General features: G+C 48.4%; 1 protein-coding gene across 1 annotated transcript in view; it reads right to left on the bottom strand.

Annotated features, from left to right (window-relative positions):
• Positions 1 to 989: 989 nt before the first annotated feature.
• Positions 990 to 19,748, bottom strand: part of LOC125942417 (uncharacterized) — a 27,774-nt gene continuing 9,015 nt past the window's right edge. The window contains exons 3-5 of the mRNA XM_049660567.1: positions 8,649 to 8,820; positions 1,463 to 1,546; positions 990 to 1,141 (exon numbers count right to left, since the gene is read on the bottom strand). Coding sequence (XP_049516524.1) covers positions 990 to 1,141; positions 1,463 to 1,546; positions 8,649 to 8,820 — 408 coding nt within the window. The remainder of the gene's footprint in view (positions 1,142 to 1,462; positions 1,547 to 8,648; positions 8,821 to 19,748) is intronic.

The raw sequence follows: 19,748 nt of genomic DNA, 5'->3' as shown, positions 1-19,748 counted from the left end.
GCGCTACGGACACAACTTTCGGAATTTTTTTTTCATAAAAGTAAACGTGGCTACCTACTACGACTACTACTACTACTACTACTACTACTACTACAGAGGAGGGACAGACCCACACCCTAAGGAGCTTCGCCCCTAAAAGAAAACTGCTACGGTTGCTGTGCTCGTACGCGTCATCCACTGGCGGTACAGAGCCGGGATGTGCTTCCGAATGATCATGTCAGCATCTCCGCAACCGTTAGCACCAAGCCGATGGGTTTTCACCTTCACATTCAACAGTGCCTCGAGGCCGTCATGTAGTGAAGTCAGCGCCACCTTGAGTTCCTTCGTTCTCCGTTCGACAGCTTGGAAGTCGAAGAGCTGCCCGGACCAGTGTCGCTCGGGTATTGCTATTGTGTGAGAGCGGTTACTGAACGCCGTCCATTTAATCATCTCAGCGCGCAGCGGATGAATGCAATTGAACACTTCGGCCTGGCTCGGCTCGCCTTTCGGCGGGGCCTTCTCATCACGATCGTCACTTGTCGACCCGTCTCCAACTTCTGTCATCCTGCAGTTTCCTCAGCAGGCCACCCCACCTGTTCATGAGATTTAGTAACTGGATGCAGGTTATCTTCAACGAGGGATAGTTGTTCTGGCTAGTAGCACCAGTTCCGCAAACATTAATGGTGACATTTCTCCCGTGTACCCTGAGGAGCATGCTTGGCAGAGGTGGCAATCTTTTGCAGTCTTTTGTGGGTGAAGGTATAAGCGCGAGTACTCTGGCTGAACCGGTAGTGAATATCGTGGATGTGCAAATCCGGGTCAAATTCCATGGTGCCTCCATGCTTCGTAGCAGTACGGACCTTGCGAAGGGATCATCTTGGGAGGTCTCTGGGTAGGCCACTAAACTAAGTCAGTAGTAGTCTGACAGGCTCCAAATTAAGGTCCAGTCGTAGTAGTAGTAAACGTTTATTCCATGAATGGGGATAGTGCCTTCACTCTGTGCCTTCATTTCACGATGTAAATGCCGGCAAGTTCAGAGCCGTCTGGGGCGTCGAGTGTGGCCACAGCTCCAAAGGACCATGGACCCAGGTCACTGACACTCCAGAGACGCTGGCGCGGGCATTTCTTACGCCCAGGTTCTGCTGCAACACAACTTTCGGTGCTGCTGAGCCAACATGTGATACGGTCTCCACAAAACCACACTCAGAGTTGGTGAGAAGCGACACACTTCGTCACGTGTCCAGGTCCCGACTGCATTTGCCACAAGATGCGTGGCGATAAGGAACGGCTGCATCAGACTCGTCGCCGGATTCCTTGGACTCGTCATTCGTTTTGTACTTGCCGCTAACATAGCAAGAAATGAACAAGGACACTCATTGCCTCCTGTCACGGATGCGTCCTCCTCATCCTCTGCACTGGAAGCTGAATTCAAGCACATGGACTCGCCTTTCTGAAGCCAGCCTTTCTGAAGCCAACGACTTGCCTTCGACCACTGTTGCACAGCAGTTTGCATCGCCGCCATGATGTTCCAGCTCCGCCAAATCCACCAACTCGTCATCCAGCTGCCCTGCAGCTCCCACGATATCATCTCCATTATAGTCTCAGGATGGTGCTTCTTCGAGCAGTGTTATCTTGTAGAAGTCGACGTTAAAGATGGTCCACTTTGTGAATGGCTACGCCTCATATTCCCCTTTTCAAGCGAAGCTTTCTTTGCCTCATTCTTCGGCTTTCCCGCTGCTGCTGGCTATTGGTTGTTGGCTGCTGTCTTGCATATAAGCTCTAGCTAAATACGTGTGTCATGCTGTAAGTAATGTCGTCGTCACACTGGTGCCGTCGTACTATTCTTATCCCTGCTAGCAGCTGGCTCCAATCTTGCATGATTTGCCGGTACCGCATGTAATGCATAGAAACCCAGGGTATAGTGGGACTTAAGGCGGCCCAATTAGTCGGTACCGGACATAGTGCAAACACCTTACATAAGACGAGTTAAGACGGCGGACGGTACCCCTCATAGTGCAAACAAATATCGGATATATAGTGAATTAGGGTGGCATGACTCGTTGGTACAGGACCTAGTGTAATCAAACGAAATATTTGGGGAGAATTAAGGCGCCCCCACAGTACCGCACGTAGTGCAAACAAACAACGGATACCGCGTGAATTAAGGCGGCTTGATTGGCCGATGGTGAATGGCTACACTCAAAATCAACTGTGCAGTTCCTGGATGTTAACCCAAAAATTTAGGGCTGAGAGAGCAGATTTCCCACTTGCAAGAGGCCACACAACTAGGCACAAGTTTACAGCAATAAAAACATGTTTATTATAAATCGTCCTTTTAAAAGGTAACCGCCATACTAGTTCGCTAAAACGCACAATGTCCTGAACCGCACTAGCATATATGATGTACAAAATGCATGAAAGGCTTGCGCACCGTACCATGCGCACTTCGGACAGCCTTTCCATTGAAGCTTCCGACATGACGGACCTGCGAGCTATTTTCCGTTAGGCGGTGGTGTTTCAGGGCCTACTCAAAACCCCATGCCTTTCGTTGCGATTTTTTTCACTGTTTCCATAATTAAGCAATTTAAATTGGCACTAACGAGCATGCCGCGTCAAGTGACTGTGCACAGAGCCCTTCCGTCGTGCATCCGCGGCGCCAAGACGGCGGGCCTTGAGGCCGTCTTCAATGTCGTCCACCTAGGCAGCGTCATCTATTCGCTAAGCAGGTGAGGATGCTCGGGCTCCTCTCGGATGATGTCACTGAAGAAAGGCAGCTCAAATCAGGGCTCAGCAACAGCCATCGTCTCGGGGATCTTCCGGTCCATCTGCCCGGAGACAGGGGGACCGGCCCGCTTTATGGTTCTCCAATTCCGACGATGGTTCTGTGCGTCCTGCTCCTCCCTCGGGCAGAGCTCGGCGCCAGAAGAGCGCGAGAAGGATCTGCTCGAAGTCATTAGGGTGAAAAGGGACAAAAAAACTATATTTATCATTGTGAAAGCTTTATGTTTTTCATTACAATGCTGGTGGCACTTTGTCAATCAACAATAAAACCGTACTCTGGGATAACATCATGTTAATCAATTACCAGGGCCAAACAGGGCCGGTATATTGCAACGATTTCTTTATGTTCTATTTGTTCACAACTTCAACCACTCACAACGCGCCTATCATAGTAATAGCAGCGTACAGTCTGAGCGTAGCACGGATCCCTTACGAAACGAGAAAAGAAAAAAATGAAAAAATATATCCTTACAGCATGCTGCCCCCCTCCCTTCCCCCTCAGTTCACATTTGGTCAACATAAACCACACAGAGTTCAAAATTTCTCAGCATTCACCCAAGCTAAATGCACCAATTGGGACGCGAGATGGAAAAATTGCCGATCCATAATGGAGGCTCAGTACCTATGGCGTTCTGCTGCCAAGCATGAGGTGACAGGTTCCATTTGTGGACGCAGTGGCCCCATTCCGATGAGGCGAAGTGCAAAAAAGCTCGTGCACCGTGCTTTGAATGCAAGTTAAACCCAGAATAATTCGGAGCCCGCCACGGTGGCGTTCATCATAAACCACTTTGCATTTTCGCGATGTTGCACTTCACAGTTTAAAAAAGTCACAATTACCTCAATACTTGAAGCTTTCTTTCTTTTCATTACGTTGATTTCTATGGGAGCGAATGAACCGACCAGCGCAAACAGAATAACGAAGATATACGAGAAAAGACATCTCATGCATCCTCACCGTCAGTATTCGCAATTCAGTATGGATTACCAATATGCTCATTAGTACATTCTTTACAAGAACTTTGCTGTTTAGAGATAACTAAATACACAAGCGATGCAGTGGACATAGCTCGGGAAGATTCTTCAAATCAATTGTCACATCGCGCATGAGTCTAATCATTTTCTGTGGGCTAAAGCCCGACCCACATGGAGCGATTCTCTTGCGAAAAACTGGCGAACGGCGGCGCGCGGCGTCCGCCCGGCGGCCCGCGGCTGTTCGCCGTCGATCAAGAAGGGCTAGATACGTTCGCAGGCGGTCAACCGCTCACCGGAAGAGGCGAATGAATGCTGTCAGCACGGACCAATCAGGGCGCGGTCGCGTCCGCCTTCCTGCCACCGCATTTGAATCGGCTAGCCAGCCAAAGAGCCTAGAGCGCACATGGCGACAAAAGCTGCGCGCATCGCGTTGAGTTATCGACTGATCACAGCTGTCCAGACACGACCAATGTGTTTCAGTTGCAGAATAATTGTTCAGTTGCAGATAAAAAACATATTTTTAAAGCGAAGCTTTGTACCTCTACCAGCCAAGGGTTCTGTTGTGTCCGTCATTGTAAGCAAAAAACGATCGCGACGAATCGCTAACAATTGCAGGTATAGCAGTATAGCTTACTTGAATTCAGGCATTCAGCGTACAACTAAGCACTCGTTTTCGCAAGAAAAACCACAAAAACAAGCTTCAAAGTGACGAGCCAACATGATGGATGATAAGGGCTGCGGGCAAACAACGGAAACAGGCTCGGCGCGGTCCGTAAGATTAGATTGCAGCTGTTGCAAAGCTTATGCAGCTGCTTGAAAGAGGGTTGACGTCATTCGAAACCCTTCCAGCCTAGTAACTGCTTCGGTTCATTTTCTAGACTACCCCACTATGGGGTAGTCTAGTAGTGTATATCACGCCGATCATAAAGCAGTAGTGAGCATTTTGTGAAGTAAATAATAATAAAGGCCGTGGTTAAAGTTACGTTGTAGCGTGTGAAATATCATGTGCGCCGCAGTCACCGTGAATTGAATTATGGGGTTTTACGTGCCAAAACCAGTTCTGATTATGAGGCACGCCGTAGTAGGGGACTCCGGAAATTTGGACCACCTGGGATTCTTTAACGTGCACCTAAATCTAAGTACACGGGTGTTTTCGTATTTCGCCCCCATCTAAATGCGGCCGCCGTGGCCGGGATTCGATCCCGCGACCTCGTGCTCAGCAGCCCAACACCATAGCCACTGAGCAACCACGCAGTCACCGTGAGGGTGGCGTAAAAAGCTTCGCTTTCCAACCACCTTCACAGGGTGGATTGGCGGGCATTTTTTTCACTGCATTTTACTGGGAATGGAATCACACTGTTTCTAGCAACACTGAAATCCGCCTGTTTTTAGCCGCATGTGGGTGTAGCACGGCGGCAGCACGCTGGCGTTCCGCCGCGCTGATGCGGGCCGCGCGAAATTCGCCGTGAAAGTTCGCTCCATGTGGGCCGGGCTTAAAGCTCGTTTTTATATGCATACGAAGTTCAAAGTATAGCAGTCCATGTAAATCATCCAGATTAGTTAGTACACGTGTTTCTGCGGAGAAAGAAGTTCTGCGAAGAAACAAAGCTCTCAAGTAGAATGCTCCGAACAGTTTTGATAGGCTCAAACTACCAGCGTCAACCTCACTGTAACTGCGCGTCTCAGCGAAAACAAGAAACCCTTGCGATTTCGTACATTATCAAAATGAAGCACGAAAGATTAGATATAAAGCAGCTCGTAAGGCTCGACGATCATGTTGGTGGTGTACGGGTGGTTTCGATGACCCCACGTAGAATTATGTGGGGGTATGTGTTAACGTAAGCACGGTATTACTGACTGGGTTACAGAGCCTGGGGCATTGAATTTCTTCATACCCACGCGGTAGCTTAGTGGTCGTAGCATTGAGCTGCTGAGCTCAAGGTCGCGGGCTTCAGGTAGCGGCTGACGCATTATGGTGGGGGTGAATTAAAATACGTACCTGCACCTAAATTTAGGCGCACTTAAAAAAAGTTAAAAAGCCGGAGCAGACAAAATTATTCCGGAGTCCCACCACTACGACGTGCCTCAGATTCATATAGCGGCTTTGTGACGTAAATGTATAATTTAAAAAATTGGCCGCGACTCTGTCTAGATTGTTGATTGATCGGACACGGCTTTCTGGTCCACGGCATCCAAAACAGCGCAACACTCGAGCATTAAACCGACGGCGTAGCACGTGATGGATGAGAGGTCAAACTCTACTTGAATTCTTCTGTACGCTACGTAGAAAATAACATGCACCTCAAGTGATATAAAAAATTGTCTCCATTCGATAAAACTTTTTCAACGCCCCTTTTTTCGAATATTCCTATTAAATTTGATGATACACTGACTAAAAAAATCCAATTTAATGCCTTAATTGGCTACTACGTTGATTTTTCCAGGTCAACGAATCTGAATTAACTTTCCCGAGTGCGTTCTTCTGCATGGTACCGTCATTTCTTAAAAACATCAGGCTTAAGAGTTGCGCAGATGTTTTACTAAATTAATTTCGTTCATTCCCTCGAAACACCTGCCTTGCCTGTTCCTCAGCTACTGGCCACATTTGGTTATTACGTAGAAGGAGGTATACGCAGAGCATGCAGGGAATGACTGGCAGCGGACAGAGTCGAGGAGTGACCTAGTGATAGTGAGCTAGCGCTTGGCTTGATTGCTGTCGCGAAAAGTTACGTTCCGTGTGGACGGGCAAGAGATGGGAGACAAGTAGTGTTGGGTTCTTGGCCGCGCTTTCTTCAACCCTCGCTATCCGCACACAAAGTTTGAGCCGATGTCGATCGCGTTCAGCCGAGTTTGAGCGTATCCCAGTTGGCAGACCTGATCGACTAGCCTGAGCCTAATTAAGCCATTAGGATGAAGAAAACTGCTTCTGTAGTTCAGTTTTGACCATACTGAGTTGAAATAAACCATTCTTCATTTCGTATAGTGCACAGACAGAAATCTAGAAGCGGCGACACGATGCGGTATCGACATCGGTACATTACCCTCCTCGAAGGCAGCCAGTCGCACTCGCCGACACTTCCCTAAATTAAATGTGACTACGCGCATGGGTGTATCTTTAGGTAATGTTATCCTGACTCATTATTTAGCTCCTGAGGTGCACTTTTCACCTCTTATCTCAAATGGGCAGCAAGCGGAGGCCCCTTCGATACAAAAGCCCAAACAATCCCACCTCGTTCAGCTGGCAGCGGTGTCAATACTGGTATCGGCGTGCAAAACTGCATCTTTCCTAATTGAACGATCATACGCGCAATCTCCTAATATGTGTCTACTTTACGGAACACACTAATTGGTTGCATGTACAGAATACGAAGAATGATAAGACGGCAGCATAACAACGCTCCTATACTACGGCCTCCAGCTCGCTGTTTTCGAAAGTGCGTGGTAGCTCATATCAGCGCAAGTCAGAGTGATAGAAAGGTGCTTACATGCACCAAATCTGCGTGTTTTGCTATGTTCTGGCATTATATGATGCGACTGATGAAGGCTAGCATTATATCTCAAGCGAACGACGAGCGGTCGCTGTAACTACCGATGTAAACAAATACGCCGGTCGATGCTTTGGACTGTCAGTGGCGTTCTCGTGGGATACAAATCTGGAAAGTCGTGCTCCACATCTTATAGTGAGTATGGGAAGCGCTTCCCTGAGGAGGAGGCCAAACAACTGGAATAGCAAGCAGCACGCATAACATCAGATGTTAGGGCTACCCTTGTCTTCATGTTGCAGCGCGATATATTGCGCATGGGCGCTGGCTCCCGTGGTGGTGGGTCGAATGCGAACGGCGATTCGTGGCTATTGAATTCGTCGGAATCGTAGCTGTCACTGTTTGAAAATTTTGAAAAGCTGGTGCCGCTGGCATTGTCACCCGAAGGTCCAGCACCGTCACAAATCCGCTGAGCGTCTGCTCATCGCCGGTTTCGTTCGCTCCGCGGGAGAGACCGACATGCCCTGCGAGAACTTCCCGCTATGTGCCTCTCGTGACGTCACACGAAGAAGTTCGCTCGGCTGCTGTCAGGTTTCAGCTTCGTTTTGGCGCATTTTGTTTATTTAAAATTATTTTCGAATTTGCGGAGCAATTTTACTATCAGACGACGTTACAGGGGGGTCTCGGGAACCTAAATATTCCACTCACTCGACATCGTCAAAAAATCGCGGGAGTTGCAATTTAAGCATGGACGTAGCCTGATGCTAAGCTATACAGTGCACATATTAGACGCTTCAGTGATTAAGATAACTACTCCTATGCGCTAAAATACCCCAGCTCTGCCATTGGAAGCGTTGATGCTTCGCAACAACAAACGGTGCTTGAGTAAGCTCCTCACATCAAAAGTTTACTACATCCAAAGAGGCTTATGGCAAAGTGAAAGATCAGTATAACTAGCAACTCGTACAAACAGGCATCAGCGGCCATCTAAGGCATAGGCTTCTAAAGAGCGAAGCATATAGAAACCAACGATCCCGACAGAAAGAACAAATTCTAAATCAATCACAGTGAAAGCTTCCTGACTGCAGCATCTGAACAGTTGCACCTACAAGGTATGCGAGCCGTTGTAAGCACTCTGCTGTAATAATGATGTCAAATAACCGTAGCCTACATTGCAGTCATCCTAGCGGCAAACAACATATCACGTGTTCCCTCCCCGCGGATCTTTTACAACAACACACCTCCACTCCGCCGATTATGCTAACACCCATATTGCACTTCAAGTGCAATCCTAAACATCAAAAAAATCCTTGTGCCGATCTGCTAGAAGCACTGTCTCTAGACACAGACCAAATGCATTTGCGAAGAGCGAGACATACCCGCAATAATCGATGTCTTCCGGCCATTGGACGAACCGGAGCGGCTTGCGCTTACATGGCTCTCGCTGCATTTGTGTCGGATCGGAGCTCAGCGGGTAGGAGAAGCGCGGCAGCAGCACCGCCTCCGCCAACTCGCCAGGAATAAACAGAACCACCAAGTACTGGTTCGACGCCTTGATACATAGTGGGTCCAGCTGCAGGGCACCCTGGAAAACGCTGGCCACCGGCTGGGAAAAGAACAAGTGGCCAAGACGACCGCGCATGAGTCGCCTGAGTTTGGAATCTGCTGACGAAACCGAAAAATGTCAGCATTCATTCTGCTTGGCAGACACGGCTGTGCGACACCTTGTGGCCAGATTGAAACCGACACACAAGGCGTGTTTGAAACGGCATTCAATAAATAGACCATGACACTTCACACGCCAGCACTCGAGGGGTGCTTAGGTGTGCAAACAATGCGTAATTTCACAACATATGATGGGTTCAGATAATGGTACCTTAGACAGTGGCTTGCGTTCTCAGAAATTCTGAACACGCGCATAATGGTCCACATTGCGCATAATGGTCCACACATTGGATTGCATGCCTAGAAATTCAAGACACAACGACTTCACAACTGCTCCACATATATTTCACACTGGCGACATGTGTGCTGCATTGTATATCTGGAATGCCAATAACGTTACTTTGCTGCCTACGTATCTTAAGATGGACCCTTGTTATTGCAGTGTAAGTAACGCAAGGTTCTCCAGATAATCAATCCAAATAAAGTACCTTCTAGAGCTACCAAAAAAGAGACCTCGAAGGAACAAAAAAAGTCGCAGTTTCACCAGCAAGGGGAAGCATTGATTACGATCGCAATTATTAGACAGCTATACAAAATATTAGGGATAGTAGTTTTACAGACCGTATAAACTGGTGTAAACATTCCCCTTACAAACTAAATTAGCAAACATGGTGTCACGTGCGCACACGCAATCATTCACACATCTGACTAGATGACCGCGGACAGTCACTATCAGGACGCTGACATGATGAAGAGCGGTAGCAGTGGCGAATGAATCGCCTTTCGCGCTGGCTGTCTTTTAAAATTAACGCGAACTAGGCGAGCGAGAACACGGCGCACATAAAGCCATCAGCTATCTTGTGTTTCCTAACATTGCACCCACCACATATTACCTCCAAGATAAAGCACGCTCGGCCGCGCTATTACGCAGCTGCGGCCGGAGTAGACAAAAAAAAAAACGCGCCAACCTACCCCCATCCTCGCCACGCCATTTCTAGTGCACAAACATCTCAGAGAGATAGCGAGGTTTACGGTTTTCAAAGTGATGTTTCATCATAAATATTAAGAATGCGAGTATTTCCTCAAGGATCAGTTCTTTTCCCTGTTGGATTTAAAATTTATTGTGCTTTGTACCGGGATTTTCCGCTAGGGGGCCGTGGAGAGCAGACGTGCTTCACATGGGCTCCCGCTTCTCGTGCCTCTCAACGAGGATCAGGGCCAGCGATCAACCTAATTTTATTAACTGCTTAACGGGCAAGACGAGAGGAATCGGGGGACACTAACGACCACCAAGTGAGTGCCTTGTTTCCTGATTTCTGCGACGGTCGCACACCCGCCTGGGTAAGCCCAACGCCGAACGAGCTGCCGGAACCCCGCCCAGGAACGCGCCAATGCACCTGTGGCACGCGGCTCGTGCTCGCGCCACTCGAACGTATCTGTGAGCGCAGCGTGGGCGCCCGCCCACGCGGCAACTAAGCTCTCGAGATGAGCGAAGCAGCAGCAGATGCAATCGAAATACCAAGAGAACAGCTGGAAGATACAAACACAATGCAAATGGACCCGACTGAAGTAAACAACGCAGAAACTACCTGGAATCATGACGCAAACAGTGGAAGAACAATTGAACGTGAGAGCATCTGGATCACGAGGGGCAGAATAGGCCAGAAGGACGTAGAGAATAAAACAACACAAGAAAGCAACCCACCCAAGGAACAAACGACCAGTATGCCACCACCGCCGCAACAACGAAAGTCTAAGATGCCGCCTCTACCAGTCGACGACTACAAGGTCGTATACCAGCCACAAGCAGGCCTTGACCTTGCAAAGTGAAACAATGTCGCCATCATGCATGCCATCGGAAGATCCAGCGGTTTCTCGCAGCAAGAATTCGGCGAAAAAGTGTGTGTTCAAGTGCAGAGAATCGAGAACCTGATTATTGCAAGCACGGTCAGCTGGGTTTTGCGTGTTTCTGCCTGTTTTGCTATGTTACTCGAAAATATCAAAATAGCTATGCTATGCAACTCGAAAATATCAGCAGAATGCAACTTGGCGGCACTTTCTTCGCTGTAAAAGGCAACACGAGAACCCCGGACGATGTATCCAGAGGTTTAATAAGCGGACTCTTGCCCGGCACGAGTGACGAGGAACTCAAGGCAAGTCTTCGCGCACCAGCAAGGTACACGGTACTCCACGCCCGTATGCTCGGGCAATCGTCCGCGGCCGTGATATTTTTCCAAGGACCGCACGTTCCTTATTCAAGTTCAAGTTCATTTATTTACCAGATACATGGAGCTTCACATAAGTGGTTGGGACGAGGGAAAAAAAAGCTGCATTAAAAACAGCTTGACTAGCCCCACGTCCCCGGTTCACTATGGCACCATGGCAGTAAAAGAAAAGTACATTTCAACGTCGGTGTCAAATGAGAAAACGCATGATATCCACAGAAAACATATTACAAAAAGTGAAATTTATCTATGAACATACTTAACACAGCATGCTTATAACAGAAGTGTTAGAGAGTGTACGAACATTCTCATAAGAAATATTCAATTTATTTAATGTATTCGGCAAGCAATGACCTAATGTTTGAAAGCCATAGTTTGTGCGCGGCCGTGGCACATACCATTGTTCCGAGTGTGTGTTTAGGCGCGCAGAAGTATTTGGTTGCAAGTTAGCTCACAATATCAGATCTAAAGGAAAGTAATAAAGTGTATTCATATAGCACGTTTAATTTAATTACATTATATTTAACGAATAGTTCTGAAGTATGTGCATTGATAGTAGGTTTGCAACAGAACGTAGAGCTGTTTTTGTAGGATAACAAGATTATTCATGGATTGTTGTGTTCCGTTAGCCCAAATTAAGTTACAATAACGCAGATGTGATGATAAGAGTGCCCTAAATATCGAAAGCTTTTGAGGAACTGGCAATATACGCTGACATATTCTCAGTACGCCCAAGACCTTGCAAATTTGTTTTGTAAAAGTTTCGTATGGTGAACCGCTTCCGTCTGATTCCAGAGTCTCGACTTTAGCTGGCGACCCTACCACAAGTCCGTGCAATACTGCAGGACCTGCGGCAACACGGAACACCGCCATGATGTATGACCAAGACCACTGCCAGCCTTCTGCTATAAATATGACAAAACCGATCAACTACCTGACCATAAGTGCAAACTATCTTGTAAGTTATGTGCAGAAGGGCATGAAACCGCACGCAAATTTTGCAAGAAAAGACTGAAACCCAACCCACCGCCATTCAACATAGTACAGCAACGCATGGGCAGGCTCAAATCGACAGACAGTCGCTGGAGCTCAGGCGGCGAAGAATTTCCGGTATTAGGTAGCCTAGCCACCAGCTTGAGCAGTAGTGCTGGCAGCACCCCCAAACGAAGGTCTACATCAATACTCCAACCGCCCTCCCGACCACGCTCACGCTCGCACTCGCTCAAATGCGTGAGCTACTCGGATGTGGTAAGCGGATCGAGTGGTTCGAGAACCACAAGCCGCTCAAAAACGTCGTCGGCCGAAACCGCGGCCATCCAGACTCTCGAAAATAGGGTGCAAATTCAAAGCAGTCCACTAAAAAGCCAGCAGGCCCTCATCGACAAGCTGATCCAAATGCAACAAAAACAGCAAGACAGCATAAACAGGCTTTTACAGAAGTGCGAGGAGCAAAGGGACCTCATTGACAAGCTGCATCAGAAGTGTACGAAAGGTCAAAAGAACATTGGACAGCCGCGACCATCCCTTCCCAACGCAGATGGGGAATCCGTAGTTGACGAAAGATTCCAAGTCCTCCAAGAAACTCTCATAAGAAGCACCCACGCCCCAATTGAGAAAATCGTTCAGGAATCAATAGCAAATTTCGCCGCAAGTATGGCAAACCAGATTACTACGCTAGATGCCAAGGTCAATGGACTTGCAGCGCAGCAAAACAATATCATAGCCCACGTGAAGAAGACCTACGTAACCAAAGAGAAGCTTAACACCTCACTAAATGACATTCAGCCCGACAGAAAGCGGGCGCGTGCAAACGGCCGACGTATCTATCACTGAGTTTCACCTACCCGCGAGCGCTGGGAGGGAACAGAACTAACCCAAGATGGCGGTTCCTAATCATACGAGGACAAAAGCGCTCTCGACTCTCCGCATATGGCAATGGAACTGTCGTTCCTACCGACCACGGCATGCTACCTCACAATTTGTCAAACAAAACGCACCCGACCTCATAGCGCTACAAGAAACAAATACACAAAACGTCCGGCTACAAGGGTACAACGCCCACGTACAAACAAAACGCACAGCATTCCTCACCAAGAAGAATCTCACCGTACAGGAATTCGAACCAGTCAACACACCGATCAAGCACACCTTAATAGAAGTCATACCGGAGAGGAAATCGCACAAGAGCCTCTTCGTAGCGAGTGTGTACAGCCCTCCCACAGACCTCCTTTCAGACTTCGACCACCTCGTCCGAGAAATTTAGAAACGCACCGATGGTCATCAACTCGTTATATAGTGGAGGACTTCAACGCCTCACACACGGCATGGGGATACCAGACCACCACGATGAAAGGAGCCCAGTACACGACACTGCACAAGAGCACAGACTCACCATGTGGAACGACCCACTCCAAACCACGAGTATTGGGAATAGTGTCTCCAGAAACACAAACCCAGACCTCACATTCACGCTAAACGTGCCCTCGGCAGAATGGAGCCGACTCCCAGAAACCCTGGGCAGCAACCACCACATCCTCCAACTGTTCGTGGCCCACACTCGCAAGCCCGCCAGGATTGTAATGGCCCGGGTAAAGGAGTGGAAGTCATTCAGAGATGGGCTAAATGTCGAGACCACCATCGAGAACATAGATGACTGGCTGAAGAAAGTCCTCGACACGGCGGATCGCCACACCAAGAAAATACAGTTTAATAAAGTCACGCCAGCCGTCGATACGCACCTCCTCCACCTCTGGGAAGCCAGAAGAGCTCTCCTCAAGCGATGAAATAGACAGAAGCTAAACAAGAAATTAAAGAAGCGAATCGCCCTCCTCACCGAGCAAGCGCAGGCACACGAGGAGAAATTAGAAACGCAGAACTGGCAAGCATTCTGCGACAAACTCCAGGGGACCCTGAGCACAAAGACGACGTGGCACCTATACTGCGCGCCCTTCTCGACAATGGCCCTACAATGACACAGCAGTGACAGTACCCCTGTAGGCTTGTGCACAACCACGCCGGATCAGAAGAGAACCTCCTTCGAAAATTCAGAAGACGACGTGCGGCGACCCACCCGGTAATACGATGGCACAAGCAAAGTTTGCGGTGGGAAACCAAACCCCGAACTTGACCAGCCCTTTACGCAGGCATAACTCCCTGCAGCACTATCGACGCTCACAAGAAACACCAGCCCGGGCAATGATCGTGTCATCAACAAGCATCTCCGGAACGTTCCGCAGCAGGCCAACGCAGCCTTACTCCAGTATTTCAATGCATGTTGGGAGAAAGGAGAGCTACCGGCTGCCTGGAAGCATTCGAAGATCACCATGATCCCCAAACCCTCTCTCTCTTTCTCACTCTTATCCCCGCTTAAAGCTACCACACAAACCCACTGTGCAGCTTCTGGGCGTTAAAGCAAGGCAGTCCTTTTCCATATGCAAGATACCACAGAACTAGGCAAAATTTTACAATAATAAACACATGTTTATTACAAATCGTCCTTTTCAAAGGTAACCGCCATACTTCTTGGCTAAACCACACCAAGTCCTCAATCGCAATAACATATCATGTACCAATTGCATGAAAGGCTTGCGCACCCTACCACGCGCACTTCCGCCAGCTTTTCGATTGAAAATTCTGGAATGATGGCCATTTCGGCTATTTTTCCTAAGGCGTCCCCGTTTCTGGGCCGACTCAAGACACCATGCCTTTCGCTCCGATTCCTCTGACACTGTTTCTTTGATTAAGCGATTTAAATTGGCTCTAGCGTGCATGTCGCTTCAGGTGACTGTGCCCAGCGCCCTTCCGTCGTGGATCCGAGGCACCAAGACGGCGGGCCTTGAGGCCGTCTGCGATGTCGTTCGCCTCGGCAGCGTCGTCTATTCGTTAAGCAGGTGAGGATGCTCGGGCTCCTCTCGGCTGATGTCGCTGAAGAAAGGCAGCTCAATGCAGGGTTCAGCAACGGCCATCGTCTCAGCGATCTTCCGCGTCGTCTGCCCGGAAAGAGGGTGATCTATCGTCCGCACCATCCGACGACGGTTCTGTGCCTCCTGCTCCTCCGTCGCGCTGAGCTCGGTGCCAGCAGGGCGCAGCAAGGACCTGCTCGACGTGATTAGGGCAAAAAGGGACAAAAACCCTATATAGATCGTAGTGAAAATTTTATATATATATATATATATATATATATATATAGAGAGAGAGAGAGAGAGAGTTTCAGCGAGCACTTTCCAACATTCTTAAAGGTTGCCTGTGGCAGATAGCACAATTCTAGTTCATGAGCTGGTCTACTCGACGAGGCGGACATTACTTGCTCAAGAAAGTGAAATGCATAATTGAATAATCCACAAAAATTCACTAATTAAGTTTTTAACTAATTAACTGATGGCCCATATTGCAATTTACAAATTGTAGCCGTGGAATTCGCGAGGCGGATCCACTTGGAACGAACTCTCGGGAGAACACCAGTTTCGAGATATTAATTCCCGAACTTTGCAGAGAAATGCATTGGCGTTCCAGTTCGTTTCTTAACAAAACGTCGCTTTATGTATTGAAGCACAACATTAACTGGATGTTCCCCTTCAGTTCACATTCGGTCAACACAAACCACACAGAGTTCAAAATTTCTCAGCATTCACATAAGCTAAATGCACCAATTGAGACGCTAGATGGAAAAATTGCCGATCCATAATGGAGGCTCAGTGCCTATGGCGTTTTGCTGCCAAGCATGAGGTGGCATGTTCCATTCGTAGTCGCAGTGGCCCATTCCGATGGGGCAAAGCGCAAAAAAGCTCGTGCACCGTGCTTTGAATGCACGTTAAACACAGGGGTATCTGAATAATTCGGAGTCCGCCACGGCGGCGTTCATCATAAACCACTTTGCATTTTCGCGATCTTAAACTTCACAGTTTCAACTATAGTCACAATTACCTCAATATTTCAAGCTTTCTTTCTTTTCATTACGTTGATTTCTATGGCAGCGAATGAACCGACCAGCGTAAACAGAATGACGACAATATACGACACCAGATAGCTCATCTATCCTCACCATCAGTATTCGCTATTCAGTATGGATTACCAATATGCCCATTAGTATATTCTTTACAAGAACTTTGCTGCTTAGAGATAACTAAATACACAAGCGATGCAGTGGACATAGCTCGGGAAGATTCTTCAAATCAAGTGTCACATCGCGCATGAGTCTAACCATTTTCTGTGGGCTAAAAAAGCCCGACCCACATGGAGCGATTCTCTTGCGACAAACTGGCGAACGGCCGCGCGCGGCGTCTTCCCGGCGGCTGTTCGCCGTCGATCAAGAACGGCTAGATATGTTCGCAGGCGGTCAACCGCTCACCGGAAGCGGCGAATGAAGGCTGTCAACGCGGACCAATCAGGGCGCGGTCGCGTCCGACTTCCTGCCGCCGCATTTGAATCGGCTAGCCAGCCAAAGAGCCGAGAGCGCACATGGCGACAAAAGCTCCGCGCATCACTTTGAGTTATCGACTGATCACAGCTGTCCAGGCGCGACCAATTTGTTTCAGTGGCAGAATAATTGTTCAGTTGCAGATACAAAACATTTTTTTTCACTGCATTTTACTGGGAATGGAATCACACTGTTTCTAGCAACACTGAAATCCGCCTGTTTTTAGCCGCATGTCGGTGCAGCACGGCGGCGGCACGCTGGCGTTCCGCAGCACTGCCGTGAGCCGCGCGAAGTTTGCCGTGAAAGTTCGCTCCATGTGGGCCGGGCTTAAAGCTTGTTTTTATATGCATACGAAGTTCAAAGTATAGCAGTCCATGTAAATCATCCAGATTAGTTACTGTGTTTCTGCGGAGAAAGAAGTTCTGCGAAGAAACTAAGCTCTGAAGTAGAATGCCCCAACAGTTTTGATAGGCTCAAACTACCAGCTTCAACCTCACTGTAACTGCGCGTCTCAGCGAAAACAAGAAACCCTTGCGATTTCGTACATTATCAAAATGAAGCGCGAAAGATTAGATATAAAGCAGCTTGTAAGACTCGGCGATCATGTTGGTGGTTTACGGGTGGTTTCGATGACCGCACGTTGAATTATGTGCGGGTCTGTGATAACGTAAGGGCGGTATTGCCGACTGGGTTACGGTTGCATGGGGCATTGAATTTCTTGGTACCCGCCGCGGTAGCTTAGTGGCTATGGCATTGTACTGCTGAGCTCGAGGTCCCGGGTTTCATCCCGGTAGCGGCTGCCGCATTCCGGTGGGGGTGAATTCAAATACGTACCTGCACTTAAATTTAGGCGCACGTTAAAAAAACCGGAGCCGACAAAATTATTCCGGAGTCCCACCACAACGACATGCCACAGATTGATATAGCGGGTTTGAGATGTACATTTTTATTTTTTTTAAATTGTCCGCGACTCTGTCTACATTGTCGATTGATCGGAGCCGGTTATCTGGGCCACGGCATCCAAAACAGCGCAACACTCGAGCATTAAACTGATGGCATAGCACGTGATGGATGAGAGGTCAAACTATACTTGAATTCTTGTGTACGTTAGGTAGGAAATAACATGCGCCTCAAGTAATGTAAGCAATTGTCTCCATTCGTTAAAATTTTTCAACGCCCATTTTTTTCAAATATTCATATTACATTCCAAGCAACACTGACTAAAAAAATCCGATTCCATGCCTTAATGGGTAACTCCGTTGATTCTTCTAGGCCAACGAATCTGAATGAACTTTTCTCAGTGCGTTCTGCATCGTTCCGTAATTTCTTGAAAACATCAGGCTTAAGAGTTGCGCAGATTTTTTATAAATGAATTTCGTTCATTCCCTCGAAACACCTGCCGTGCCTGTTCCTCGGCTGCTGGCCACATTTCGTTGTTACGTAAAATGAGGAATACGCAGAACGTGCTGGGAATGAATGGCAGCCGAGCGGTCGCTGTACCTGCCGATGTAAATAAATACGCATGTCGGTGCTTTGGACTGTCAGTGGCGTTTATGCGGGATACAAATGTGGAAAGTCGTGCTCCACATCTTCTAGTGAGTTGTGATATGTGAAGTGCGCGAGTGCCGTGATCGTTGTGGGTAAGTGCCAGAAGTGAGCAACAAACAAGGAAACAAGCAAGCGACCGCCATCGTGGCAGAGAGGTGGAAGAAGAGGGAGAAGAAGATGACCAGGGTGCGGGAGTAGCGACCAGTCGAGCTCCTGGCCCAAGGCCGTTCCAGGCTCCCACTTGGGATCGTCACGACAACCAACTTCTTCCTGCAGCCTGTGGTTGGCGAACGTCGGCAGGGCGTCCGACCCAGGCGGCCCAGCGTCTCCAGCGCCGTGCCCGAACTCCGGCTGGCGAACGCCGCAAGGGCGTCTAGACGTTACCCGTCTACACTATGCCTGTCTTCACAGCAGTGTCGATCGTGGCTGCCTGATAAGGTGCCGACCGACATTAGAAGAAATGAAGCCCTTGTACCGGTCGCAGAGGTGAAGCCCTTGGACTTGGTGTCCGGTGACAAGACCTCTACTGTACAAAGGTGACCTATCCATGTTCCCAACGTCACAGTGGAACTTGCGGAACTTCCTCCGACATTATCGAATCCCTGGTGTTCGCCTGGGGGCGACCATCGTCACCGCTTATACTCCACTTCGAGCTCCGCCTCTGTCACCGCTTCTATAGTCCATCCCACAGCTCCAGTGCGAACCATGAAACTGTAGGCCCCTTCTGACTTTTATGTTTTCTTTCTAGACTTAATCCTATTTTGTTTTTGTGATTAGTTTCCTAAGTTTCGTTTTCTCTTCTCGCTGTATTTTCTTTATTGAATGGCTTGTTGTGGTAATGAACGGCTTCGTCATTTCATGCGCTGAGGCTGTGCCTCAGTAGCGAGTAATTCATTGAAAGAACCTCATCACATGAGTATGGGAAGCGCTTCCCTGAGAAGGAGGCCAAACAACTGGAATAGCAAGCAGCACGCATAACATCAGATGTTAGGGCTACCGTTGTCTTCATGTTGCAGCGTGATATATTGCGCATGGGCGCTGGCTCTGGTAGTGGCGGGTCGAATGCGAAAGGTGATTCGTGGCTATGGAATTCGTCGGAATCGTAGCTGTCACTGTTTGATAAATCTGAAAACCTGGTGCCGCTCACATTGTCACCCGAAGGTTCGGGCGCGGTCACAAATCAGCTGAGCGGCTGCTCGTCGCCGGTTTCGTTCGCTCCGTGGGTGAGACCCCCTTGCATTGCGCGCCATCCCCGCTATGTTCCTCTTGTGACGTCACACGAAGAAGTTCGCTCGGCTGCTGTCAGGTTTCAGTTTCGTTTTGGCGAATTTTGTTTATTTAAAATTATTTTCGAATTTGCGGAACAATTTAACTATCAGACGGCCTTACAGGGGGGTCTCTGGAACATAAATATTCTACTCACTCGACGTCGTCAAAAAATCGCGGTAGTTGCAATTTAAGCATGGACATGGCCTGATGCTAAACTACACAGTGGTCATATCAGACCCCTCAGTGCTTAAGATAACTACTCCTATGCGCTAAAATAGTCCAGTTCTGCCGTTGGAAGCGTTGATGCTTCGCAAAAACAAACGGTGTATGAGTCACCTCCTCACATCAAAAGTTTACTACACCCAAAGAGGCTTATGGCAAAGTGCAAGATCAGTATAAATAGCAACTCGT

Source organism: Dermacentor silvarum, chromosome 1 (assembly GCF_013339745.2).
Source record: "Dermacentor silvarum isolate Dsil-2018 chromosome 1, BIME_Dsil_1.4, whole genome shotgun sequence".
Taxonomy (NCBI): Eukaryota; Metazoa; Arthropoda; class Arachnida; order Ixodida; family Ixodidae; genus Dermacentor; species Dermacentor silvarum.
Note: the sequence above shows the minus strand (reverse complement) of the source record. Positions and strands in the feature narration are given on the sequence as shown.